Source organism: Anas acuta, chromosome Z, assembly GCF_963932015.1.
Source record: "Anas acuta chromosome Z, bAnaAcu1.1, whole genome shotgun sequence".
Taxonomy (NCBI): Eukaryota; Metazoa; Chordata; class Aves; order Anseriformes; family Anatidae; genus Anas; species Anas acuta.
In genome coordinates, this window is record NC_089017.1 from 67,603,965 (window position 1) to 67,617,274 (window position 13,310).

Consider the following 13,310-nt stretch of genomic DNA (forward strand, 5'->3'; position numbering starts at 1 on the left):
CAAACAGTATAAAAATAATTACAATGATCAGAATAAACAAAATTGTGAAGCAGCTGTCCAAATGTCATAAATACTAGCAAAACAATAACTATTTCTGAGTTCAAATATTTTAGGATTTTTAAGTTTTAAATGAAACCCAGTCTACATTTCCATGGGTTCACCTCATAAGCTTTGGTTTTCTTTAGCTTTTTTTCTAAATTGTTTTTATTGTTTTATGTAACACCCGTTAAAAAGAAAAGCTACACTCTTTTCATTCCCTTGTTTCCACTATTATAAAGGAACTTTTAAGGTAGGTTTTTGCTGAGTAGCTTAATTCAGAGAAATTCTGGACAGGTTCATATATTCCAAAAGGCAGTCTCTTCATAAACATCTAAGCATAAATGTGGATTTTCTAGTTCTGCAACAATTATAAATGTATTGAAAAAAGAAACAGACAAAAATATAAATGATTATGATTTCAAGAAAAATGAAATTATGGACCTCAATTTATTTTGAATTTAACATTAACATGAATAACTATGAAACACTTTAATATGCACAGGCTGGTAGAAAAAAGCAAAATACCTTGCACTAATAAAACAAGCTATTTTGAATTAAAACATTACCTATCTCTTGGAAATGCATATTTTAAATTATTTCAAATTCTGTATCATGTTCTTTCTTAATTTGGTATTATCTTCTTTTTTTCAGTAAAGGTTGTCAAGAATGTACATCACATCACACATAGTATTCCACTTCTAATAACTTTTACCTATCAGTAAATTCCTATGTTTTGTATTCACTGTTTATAACTTCATGCCTTTACTGAAAATTAGCTAGTTTTATGCTGTCAGCAGACTAGTTAGCATTAACTAACAGGTTCTCATTGACCCAAAATAGCTCTGAAACCTTTCAAAATCATGGCTTTAAAAAGTGTTAGAATAAACATTTCCCACAAACATGAGCCTTTTGCTACCATTTCCTTCTTTAATGCAACGGTAAGTTAGAAAAATGGGTTGTGGTAATGCAGTGGTTACACTGATAGATTGTTATTGATCTGTTAATTTAATTAACCTGTCAACAGAATAGCAAATGGCTTGATGTTCTCCTATAAAAGGAAAATCTACTCTCTTTATTTTGCCTACTTTTTCTTAAATACAATAATTATTTGTAACTTCAAAGAAAAAAAAAAAGTTTTATGAATTTTATTTTTTTTTTCTTTCAGTCCATGGAGATTTAGCCCTCTTGAGGTTGTTTCTAAAAAGCATGAGCTACGACATGGGAAAGCATCTGAATTCTTTTTATTCTCTTTGTAAACACATAATATAGAGAGCTTTATTAATTATTAAAATATTTTGTAGTATACCACCTAACTGGAAAAAAAAATCAGGTAATTGCTTAATGAGATGAACTAAGATTAGTTTCAATTATTAACTGCAATACAAATTCATTGTCGATACTGTGTTCGAAGTAAATGTTATCTTGTACAATATTGCATTAAGAACCACTTGCATCCTCTGTGCCACTGTGGAGCAATTGATTAAGTTACTTTCTTTTCCTAAATGAATCTAATTAGTGATGGACAAACAATGTAAAATAAACCTGGATAGTTCATAGTATATCTGTTTGGGCACTACCAACCCAAAAATTGTCAAAAATACTAGGGAACACTATTCAGTTTGAAATACCTTCATCCAAGCAACAAAGCAGAAACTGCTTACTTCTTTCTCTTCTTGCTATGGCAAAAGAACATGTCTCAGGAACATAATTTTATTGAAGAACAAGGGATCATTAGCATTTTGAGCAATGCCTAACAAGATCTATTTGTTGTGATACTTTTTGTACAACTTTTGCCATATGCTTAATTGGCCTGAAACTTCTTTTGGCTTGTATCTATCTTGAACTGTTAAGCCCTGCTTCTCCAGCAAATAAATTGCTATTAAATGGCAAAACGTGATCACTCAAATGATCTCTTCAAATGAACAAAATGCAAAACACAAAAAAGAATTTTATAAGTTAACAGGCTTACTCTGTAAACAGTTACAAGACAGTGAATCAAACATTTTACCTTGCCATTGTTCTTTAAGTTCAGAGGCAAAGTCAGCCTTCAAATATTTGTCTTGAGTTGATCCTTCCATACAGATATCCTTCTTGAGTAAATAAAGTTCTTCTGTGTCAGTCTGAGAGCAGGGATTTGAACTTGGAACAACTTCTATCAATTCATTATTACTATGGAACTCTAGAGAAGTGATAGGTTTCCTAAACAGAAGAAAAAAAATCTGATACTTTGAGCTGCTGTAAGAACACTTTCATAACTTCCCTGCCTCCCAAGTGAATCAATGTACTCAGAAAGATACTCTAAGAACTTTGATTGTCACTGTATTTGGTGAGAAAGATTGGAAATTACAAGTTATTACCACTACTCTAATATAAATACAAAGTTCAATCTCTCTACTCTCAAATTACAGTTTTAAAACTTCCACAAGAAAAAGCCCTTTAAATTTACTCTCAGCATGGACTTGAACAAAGGGTAATATTTGAAAAATAAATCATCAAACCTATTGATGTCATAACACTTGTGACCAAAAATCTGCTGGGTTAAAAGTGTATTCACGTTTCACACATCATGCAGAAATTGCAAGCATAGTAGAAACTGCAGAAGGTAAAATAAGGGATAAATGAGGAAACAAATCCATTTCATTTTCCTGTCACTTTTCATGCCAATTTCAGTATTACTGCTATTCGTCAGGGAGAAAAATTGTTACCATATAAATAGCAAAATTGCTTGACAACAGAAAGTTATTATTCTATGCTAATTATTATTATTTGGATAAAATATTTGTAATTGCTATTTAAAATATGCCCCTGTTAATGCTCCATTATCCACATGCATTGATTGAACAATAAATGACTCTGACTGATGGTGCTAACATTTCTGAAGTGGATGACAGAATAATGAAAATTTGTTCAGTGCTATTATCTTCGCAATTCAGTATATGGCTGTAGGCCCTTTAACAAAATCCAAATTAATACAACTATGCTATCTTGGATATTTCTAATAGCATTGTAAGAAAAACAGAAAGTAATTAATATTTACAAGATTCCCACAAAAATGGTATTAAAAGCTCTATTCTCTAGAAGAGGACCAAGATACTCATGTTAGGTGTCAATTTAAGATATTACACTCCCTAGTCTTGGAAGCTATTTGGCATTTTTACATTGTTCAAGCACTAGGACTCTCCAATCATCTTACAAGCACCCATCATCTTCTCTAGGTCTGCAAGAAAATAAGAGAAGCACATTCAATGGATAACTGCAGACTTCTCAGTTTGAGTGCCTTGCCCAAAAACACACATTTTTTGGCAACAGCAAATACAGAATCAGTTCCCCAGGCAGCATTTGATTTCTTTAACCAAGAAATCAATTTCTTTATTTGATTTCTTTAACCAAGTTCCATGATATTACATGATATCCAGAGTTGCTTATGATCATTAACAAATGATTGAAGATAAACAGATAAACAAGATAAATTATACAGATTAACACTAAGGGAGTTAACTGCCTTTTTAAATTAAGATTTTCAATTAAGATTTTTTTTTCCAGAAAACCTCCCATGTATGTGCTTTTTATTCTAGTTTTCTCTTGTAGTAGCTATTGTTTTAAAGAACCATGAACTTCCTCTTCACGCAGTACCACATCTACAAAAAGCTCCTCTCCATTGCTGCAACTGAGGCAGAATTGCACAGACAACCACATAAATCAATGTACAGCCCTGACACATATGGTGAGCATTTCTGTACTGTGAATAAGCAGAGGTTTATGTACAAAATATAAAATAAAAGTAGTACGTAGCAATACAATTGAAGGCTGTAACATAGTGAAATCACAGAAAACATCACTGTAAGGTACTGGCAAGCCTGGTGCTAGCATTTTGTCTGTATATATGATTGCTTAATCCTGCAACCACACCTTTTCTTCACATCTTTTTTTTTTTCCATTTCTTTCTTTTTCCTACAGATTGGCCTGTAAAACCACTACTGTATTTTCTCTATTTCTTTAGTATTGAAAATCATTTAAGAGAAGAACTATACACAATTTACTGGTTTCATAGTAAAATTATTTTCTTTCATGTCTTATGTATGCTGGGAATGCCACATTGGAAACCTGTTTTTATAATGAACTCTATTTCTATTCTATCTTCTGTCGCTATGATATAAGCTTGATTTTTTTCTAGTTGCTTTTTGCTTCTTTTCAAAAGTCAGCATTCTTTGGATAGCTCCATCTCCATTTATGAGAGATACCTGCCTTCTTCAAGCAGGGGTGTGGAAAATGTCTGCGTGGTTTACTTTCAAAGTCATGCATAGATTTCAGGGACTTTCTCCAATAGGTTACAAAGAAATTATAAAACTGAGATAAGGAAGCACAGAACTCCATAAAAATATAGTATTACTTTTAGTGACAAAGATATCTTTAAGCTGTCTGCTAACAGAGCTTCAGTGCACTATTCACTTCCTACCATTATAAAACATTTCCATATTCTATTATCCTCATTAGCTTATGATTCACAAAGCACCTGAATGATATCAAAGGAGTAATGTATCTTTACAAGTTAAGGTTACTGACTTTTCCAGGAAATCCTCCACAGATAAACTTTTCTTCCATTGATCCAACACTGAAATAGCAATTGTGTTCTGTGTTGATGTAACTGAGGCATAAACAGAGAAAAAAAATCACACATAATATTATTTTTTTTATCTATACGTATAGATTGGAATGGCTAAACTATAGCTCCTGTGTACAGAAGAAACAATATTTTTAACTTCCATTAGCAACAGTAAATGAAAATAATCCAGAAAGATGCAACTACTTAAGTCTATAATCATAAATCTTTCCCTCTGTGCTTGGAAATCCCTACCTTTTCCCGTACTTGAAATCTCAACATGATCTTTCAAGCCTCTCCCAACCAATCAGATTTTAGTTACTTATCTACAAGCGATATTTTTCTTCCATAACAGCCCATCCCATGACATGCTGTACTGTATTTTATTAATTCAGCAGCTTTACAGATATTTCCACAAACTAAACAAACATCACCCTCATTTATGGTAGCGTATACAAACAAATATCCATTACCCATCTGTTGCTACTTGGACATCTAACAAATGCTACCTTCAAATATGTGACCTGGTATACTGATTCTTCTGGAAGTATATCTTTCTCCTACCAGACTTCAGCATGTTATGCCCAAACACAAGATTTTTTCTAATCCACAGAGAATTTAAACTAAAAATTATCGAATAAACCTCTAGTCCATGGCTTCCTGTACTTGTCATCAGCAAAGAGTCCAGTCAGATGACACTTTTCATGTTGTTGCAAACAGGGAGGAAAGCAGAGTGATAATCTACAGATGGAAAACTTCTGCCTCGCCATGCTCTGCACAAAAAGAAGGCATGTGGTAAGATTATAAAAGTCATTTCTGTTCTTCTTTTTGTGCACTTGCTGTTTAGTCCCACTGTTTCCAGGTGTTTTATACTAAAACATAATATTTTGTATTTCAGTTCTATTTTTTTAAAACTGAAATACAGTCCAAACTAAGAGAAGATACTAACATTTACCAGACCTGATATTTAACTTTTAATCTACACTTCTGCACATGCAAAACTTGGCATAAGTTTAGCTATGCTTACCTAAACTTATCGTGTGCAGTGACGGGTGCTTATCATCACACTTGTATTGGCCTCCTGAACAGGCACATCTGCGTAAGCTGACTAGCACCAATTTACAGCAACTCCTACTATTGCTGCTGTAACTGCTCAAGTGTCCTAAAGCCTCTCGGTTCCCATGTACCATGATCACATAAAAAAAGGCCTATACAAATCATTTTATCTTCATTAAAAATAACGGAGGAACTTGGCAGTAATTAGCTGAATTCTCGAATTAAATAGCCAACATGGCAATTTCAGTGACTTTTCATTCCAGACCACCTTCAATAAACCGCCCAGCAGTTCGTCACAAAAGCCCACGTGCAGTGCTGTGTAAATAACACTGAGTTCCAGAATAATCAGTGAGTTTATGAAGCAGAGAAAAATAATTCTTACAATGGGGGGTTGGATTTAACAAGTATATAGTTTAGGAAAAAGTTTTGTCCAAAATTCTGGTGTTTAAGGGCATACTGGAAAAGACAACTAGCTCTAGGAGCATGTAGAGTGTCATGAGTGAGACCAGAAGCCTCTCCCTAGCTCCAAGTCCATGGCCTGACTTGAGCTCTGTTACTTCAGTCGTAGAGATGTCCACCCACTTCAGCATATGCTGCCAAGCCAGATACAGCTTGTACAGTCAGACGTTTCAGATGATAAACTAAAGATAGTTCGCTGACTTGGATTACTGTCAGAAGAACTGTGCTGTCAGCCACAGCTTCTGAAACCTCCCTGCATAGTTGGAGAGTTAAGTGGAAAACAAAACAAAAAAAGCCTGGGAAGCAACATGAACAAACTCAAGTCACTTCTGACACAGGTCAGCATTACCAATGCTTTTTCTTTTTCAATTTAATCCTCTGTAGGATGCTTATAATTCCCAGCACTGTTAATGACAATTAATTTTAAAAAAATGCAAAAAAAAAAAAAAAACAAACAAACCACTGCCATCATACTATCTTTTCTTTAGAAGGCTATTGTAAAAATTCAGTGAAAACCATATTCATCCAATGTATTCCCTTTTGCTTAAGGCAAAAGGTGATGTTAATTTAGGGATCTTCTCCACTGGTTCTGAATGAAGAAAACAGAACCAGTCAAGTGGACGGACATGCTACATGCTGGTGGCCATGCACCACCTTGAATAATCTGTATTGAAGTTACTGCTAAAACTGCCTTTGTTGTAAAATAAAGGACAGCTAGTGAAGTTCCTGGCACAGGTCACAAAGCAGAGCTGATGACAACCTTCCTCTTCATTAAAACAAGCTGTAAGGATTGTGACACAACAGCTCCTGAAGAACTCTGAGGTTATAGAAAAATCAGCTGCTGGAGTTTAAGTAGAAATTACTAAACAAGTAAATGCAAGCAATAAAATGATAGGGATTAGAAAGAAACTATAAAGACCAGAGAGTACTTTAACTGAGGATAACTTTAACTAATAGCCTATAATTAAGTTTGTTTTCAGTCACTGATGTTTGTGAAGTACAACAAATGCGTCCTAGGGCTATCTTCACAGGTGGTGGCCTTGCAACATGCAAACTGTGCATTTTACAGAATATGTTAAGTGAATGTCCTGAGTGTACAGGTTAAGCTGAATTAGTTCCCTTTATGAAGTCTGCTACTACATAGCTTTTCTTACCTGTCTTAAATATGCAAACGTGTTTTTAAAAGACAGCATTAATGGATATATCATTTAATCAATGTATACTTACTTGTATTTCTTAATGTAAAGTTCCCTGTAAGTTTCTGTTTTACCAAAAGACACCATGTGCATTTTTACAGTTCATTCAGCTTGCCTATACTGTCAGTTTAAGATGAAAGAGAATGCTGTACAGCTGAATTACTTTGTAATTACACCTACAAAACTCAGCAGCATGAGGAATCTAACTCTTGTACCTGTAATGACTGAAAATCCTGAGTTGGGAAGGAAACACAAGGATCCTTGAGTCCAAACCCTGGCTTTAAACAGGACCACCCAAAAACCAGACCCTACGTCTGACAGCACTGTCCCAAGGCTTATTCAGCTCTAGCAGGCCTGGTCCTGTGACCACTGCCCTGGGGAGCCTGTCCCAGTGCCTTCTGGCAGTATTACAGAACTAGCAGCCATTCAGTAGGTCACTGAACATTTATCTTTTACCTCTTCATCTGTCCTGCTGTTGACACGGCCCGACCCCTCAAAATTCAGGCAAGGAAAGACATGAATCTAATTCTTCTCCTTTCCACACTGGTCCTTTACATGTTTTGCTAACACACCTCATTTTTTAGTTACATATACCACAGAAACACCTTCAGATCAAACTGAATGGAACTACTGCAGGAAGGTTTTCATACAGATATTGCAAGACAGATGCTATGTCCTAAGAAAACACTAAGAGCACTCTGTGAAAAGGGAGGCGGGCAAGGTATTTCATAATATGGATCTCAGTTTACCCACAAATACCATCCCAGACCAATTCTGGGTTGCATTCCTCCAGCTATGTGTAAGGACTACTTCTGTAGTTGCACTCCCCCTGAACTCTTGAAGACATCGTGTCTTGCTACCTCATCCTTCTCGCACACTAGAAATATCCCCTCCAGGCAAAGCACCACTCTGCGGTAGGCATCCTTAAAAAGGCACATATCTTTTCTTTGAAAACGTAAATAAGTAAAAACTCCATTAGGTAAGACATTGCACCAACTGATAAGCACTTGGTAACACCGCATGGGTGTAGACAGGAAGGAAAACAGCACTTCATAATGCTTGTATGTCACTACAGATCAACGTTTTTATAGCCAAAAGATTCACTGTAGATGTCAAAACCATCTGCTTTCCATAGAATTTAGATTTAATCTAAAACATTACAAAGAAATACTCTTCCCTACCATCAGTAGGAAATACAGTGTTTTGTAGCATTACCCTAATGTATATTAAAATAGCTGAAAAATTGGATTAGTTCCCCAAAAGGTAATTAATTTAATTTTGTGCATTAAAAGCACAGTGTGCGCTCCAAAGAAAGCTCCGAGCAGGAAACTGGCTAGGAAACACAACCGTAAGTGCAACAGACAATCAAAAAATTGGTTCTGTTCAGTTTTTGCAAAATTGTACTTTAACTTTCTATTAAAAAACTGTAATCACTTCACCATTATTCCAGTAACAATGCAGTAAAACAACCTCACTGAAACATAATTTCTAAGAAGCTAGTTATCTACATTTTTAATGTATACTTAATCTTTTCTTCAATTACTGCTGTATTTCTTCCAAAATATTAAGAGAAATAGTAAAACCGTACCTCATATAAATAGTCTGTTGCATGATACTTTAAAGCTGTGAACATCTTTCTTGTTTTGTGATGCTTTCAATGCTTCAGTTGTCTAAAACAAATATAGAAGATTGGTTAAAAAGCTCTTATACCAAAGTGTTGAAAGAAAATGTTGGAATTAAGGTTCAACTAGAATAGCTTCCTTCACACTTCCAAAAACACTTGATTTTAACCCCAAAAAGCTGGACTTTTTTCTTCTTTTTGTATTTCACCTATCTAAATTGCTAACTTTTCATTGATTTCTGTAAATATGAGAGGACTGTTTTTCCCTTGTTCTGTTTTACAAGTGCAAATCATATGGGCTAGCTCTGAGCTGATGGAACAGCAGAGCTCAGAGCTCTAGATTAACCAAAAGTAAGATAAGTCTATCCAAACAGTGTATGATGTAAATGAAACATAACAAACATGAATTGTAGGGCCATGAAGGAAACCTGGGATGCAAAGTTTCGAGTAGCTGTGGTATTAGGCTAAAATTGCCTCGGTAACAGTGTCAGAAATAGCAAATTTGGGTATGGATATAACAGAATTGGGAGCAATGAGGAAAAAGCAATTAAGGACTGGCTGCTTACTTGGTCAGTCAGGACAGAGAAAAGAAGAGCAGGAAAAGCAAAGGGCTGGCTACCGCTGTTAGTACTAACAGCAGGACAGGGCGTGGAAGTGCAGCTTTGTATTACCAACGTGTATCATTTACTAAGATGTCTTTATACCCATATAACCACGCATCAATAAATGCTAAACCACAGGATTATGACTATCACTTGCAGGGACCGCGAATTAATGCAAATTATAGTAGGAGAGCGCCTAACAGCCTGTTAATTTCAGTTATGACAGGTTTAAGGGCGTGCCAACCACCACACACCATAACCATGCTGTATGGCTATGCATGGGTATGCTGTAAATCGTCGATTTAACCAGAAAAAAAGCAGGGCACAGTCTGTGAGGGCGCGAGGAACTCTAAACTTATTTAAAACCTCGTAAGATATCTCAGAAAAATAATAAAGCTGCCGGAGAACACAGCGCTGCTTTGCCCCCCCCTCCCCTCAGGGATCCCCTCAGGGACCCCCTCAGAGCTCGCCTCAGGGCGGCAGCGCGGGCAGGCTGCGGCGGAGCCCCGCCCCCTGCCGCGCGGGAAGCGCGCCTCGCGCCTCTGATTGGCTGCTTGGCGGCCGTGCCTACGTGCGGCGGGGCGCGTGCCCGCGCCGGCGCTGGGGGCGAGCGTTGGTGGGGGGGCGGGAGGGGCTGAGTGAGGGGGAGCCGCAGGGACCATGGAGTCCAGCTCCTGGGTACCCAGAGGAACACCAAAAATAAAATAATAAATTAAAAAATTAGTGTGTCTGAAAGCACTGCCCAAAGACTCCTTGAACCCATTTCCAAAGTGCAACCACACCTCATTGAGCTTGCACTTTTTTTTCTAGTCAGTACTTCTAAAAGCAACGTGAGAACATTTCACAGCAGTCGTAACAAAGATACGAATGTCTAGAGTCACTCAAGCTCCACCTGAAAGATAGAAAATAATATAAATTAGCTTAAGGTAGAGACTCTGTTAGGGATGTTACCATCATGTAATGAAAGATACTTTCTGACTTCTGGGATCAGTCAATGGGCTGAGCCTCTCTTCCCCTCCCATTGGGACACCTTTGGGTAAGATTCGGACACTTGATTATGCCAAGTGCCTCCCCACGAAACCTAGAAATCTCTATAGAGTCGCTTTATACATTTCAACATGTTTATAGCCAGGCTGTATGACTCATACTTTTGGTGTTTGCACATGCTTTGCAGACAGTGAATTTATCACTGGCAATCCGAAGAACCCATGTTATCTGTTGCTCCAAGGGGTCAGAAGCAGGCTGTCCCTAATCTATGTGAAAGAAAAGCTCCTGATTCATGTTCTTGGGAGGAGCAGATTGGAAAACTTGTGGTCTTAAAAAGCAGCGATGAAAATACTTTGAATGTGATAAATATAACTAAGTAACTTTCATCTTATGTCTGCTGGTAGCAGCTTGTATGGGAGAAGAAGCTAAGGAAACAAACAAAAATAATAATGTTCGTGTTTAAAGTGATATTATGTAAATTTACACTTCTGCTGATCTACTGTATGTTGCCTTGGGAATAGAAACAGTAGGAAGTCGGAATTTAATATCCAGAAATGCTTCCATTTCATATGCTCAGCAAGCATGTGAAATATGAGTTTCTACAAATAGCTGACGACTTTGAGGGAGAGGCTTTCTTTTTGCTTTTAATTGGCTGACTAAATTGCTCTGCAGCCTTCGGGCTGACATCTGTTGAAGAAATTGAGTTTCACAGCAGCCACTTGAGCTGTCTCTTGTGGTCAGGGGTCAGACAATTCCCTGGATTGGCAGAAAGATGAAGGCTTGCTGCAAGAATCACCCCGTTGCCCCCTCACCTCCCATATTTTCACAAGTCCCAGCTGCAATTATCTGCTTGCTGGAATGGTGATTTCTTACCATGGTTGTCACCAGCAGGGCCGTGACGTTGCATGTCCTTGCCTCCTCCTGTTACCTGAGAAGTGGAGGTGAGCCACACGTGCAGAAACTCCAGTAATGCTGTAGCAGATGCCATTACACTACTCTCAGGGTGCCCAGGAAACATGGTTCCTCCAAAAACTCTGTAAAAGTTGAGTGCTTTGTGGGTATAGATCTGTTTGGGAAAAATAAAATACTTTTCACTCTCTTTTTAAGAGCTATACTAGTGTCTCTACTTCACAAAGAGCAAAAAAGTTAAGTAAAAAAATATATGGATAGATGGTATCTTTTTCGCCAAGAAATACTGTGTTTGTTAGTTAGTTTGTTTTCATCTGAGAACACGTCTTTAGCCTAGCATTCACATCAAGTTTTTCCAAATGCAGGTATGTTGCAGATATTTCCCATGTCGTTTCTCCCATTCACAGAAACTGTACTGCAAAGAGCACATGGCTCCTTAAGGCGTAATGGCTCCTGCATTAGAAAATTACTATCTTTGGAAAACTGCTATGAGGCCTGCGGAGTAAAGAGTAGAGTGAATGCAGTTGGAGTCTTCTAGCTGTTGCAGTTGTAAGGTCCTGAAGGAGGTGGAAGGGAAGAGTACTCTGTAGCCCCTACCCAGAGCAGGTCCTATGAAAAGTGCAAGTGGCAGTACTTGACCGATATCTCAGTATTCATATTTTTTAGAATATTTTATATTCTAGTATGCCAGAAGGCATTTTTTTCAGAAAAATCCTTGGGCCAAATAGGAATAGTACACAAAATACAGGACCTTCAAAAAAATGTATTTCAGAAGTGCTGCTCTTCCAGCTGGTAGACAGAGAAATACATTTTTTTACCCCAAACCAGGAAATGAAAGAACAGCATATTACTCTTACACTGTTAAGTCAAGAACCCTCTCATCACATGTAGCTCTGGAGACTTCTGAAGAAGTCTCCAAAGTCTGCTGAAGAAGTCTCCAGTTTAAGCCAAAAGTATTTGTGGAATGTTTTGATTCTAACATGCAGAGAAATGGGTAATTGAGCAGTGCATTACTGGAGAGAAATGCCCCTCAGCATCAAAGCCCTTGAAGTACCTGGGAAATGTAAAAGTAATGACAGTCAGTGGTTGGATCAAGTACTGCCTTATCAAAGAATCACGAAATGGCTGAGGTTGGAAGGGACTTTAAAGTTCATCCAGTTCCAACCCTGCTGCCATAGGCAGGGATGTCGTCCACCAGATCAGGCTGCTCAGGGCCTTGTCCAGCCTGGCCTTGAACACCTCCAGTCACTGCATTGCATAAGGCCACCAGACTGCTCACACACAATTTACCCTTGGTAAAGCCATGCTGGCTGTTCTAGATCCCCTCCTTGTCCTGCATGCACCTTGATATTGCTTCCAGGAGGATTTTTTCCATGATCTTGCCAGGCACAGAGGTGAGGCTCACTGGTCTGTAGTTCTCTTCCTACTCTTTTTAAAAATAAGAGTGATATTTCCCTTTTTCCAGTCACTGGAGCTTCACCTGACTGGCAGGTCTTTCCAAATAAGATGGAGAGAGGCTTGGCAGCTACACCAGCCAAGCACACACTTGCCAAATTACATACAGTATGCCACTGCATAATATATGGCCTGCCTCTGCTCCAAGAAACAAGGCAGCAGCACATGCTGTGAGGAGGTGAAGATGCAAGTGAATGCACGTGCATGTGGAGGTAAAGATGTCCCATGAAGACTATGCTATGTGTCTGTACAAGCAACTTCTAAACAGGTGGTTGGAGACTGTTTGGCTGATAGAATCCAGTAAGTGGCATACTAGGAATACTAGTACTGGTATGAGAGAGATCAATACTAGCTCACTAACCCAGTCAAAGCCTTCGTCCATGAAG

At 37.7% G+C, this 13,310-nt stretch overlaps 1 protein-coding gene across 1 annotated transcript in view; it reads right to left on the reverse strand.

Moving 5' to 3' along the window:
• The window catches only part of SHOC1 (shortage in chiasmata 1), a 47,146-nt gene extending 37,109 nt beyond the window's left edge, over positions 1-10,037 (reverse strand). The window contains exons 1-5 of the mRNA XM_068667225.1: positions 9,538-10,037; positions 8,939-9,020; positions 5,283-5,412; positions 4,603-4,684; positions 2,048-2,238 (exon numbers count right to left, since the gene is read on the reverse strand). Coding sequence (XP_068523326.1) covers positions 2,048-2,238; positions 4,603-4,684; positions 5,283-5,412; positions 8,939-8,983 — 448 coding nt within the window. The 5' untranslated portion in view covers positions 8,984-9,020; positions 9,538-10,037. The remainder of the gene's footprint in view (positions 1-2,047; positions 2,239-4,602; positions 4,685-5,282; positions 5,413-8,938; positions 9,021-9,537) is intronic.
• Between the last annotated feature and the right edge of the window lie 3,273 nt (positions 10,038-13,310).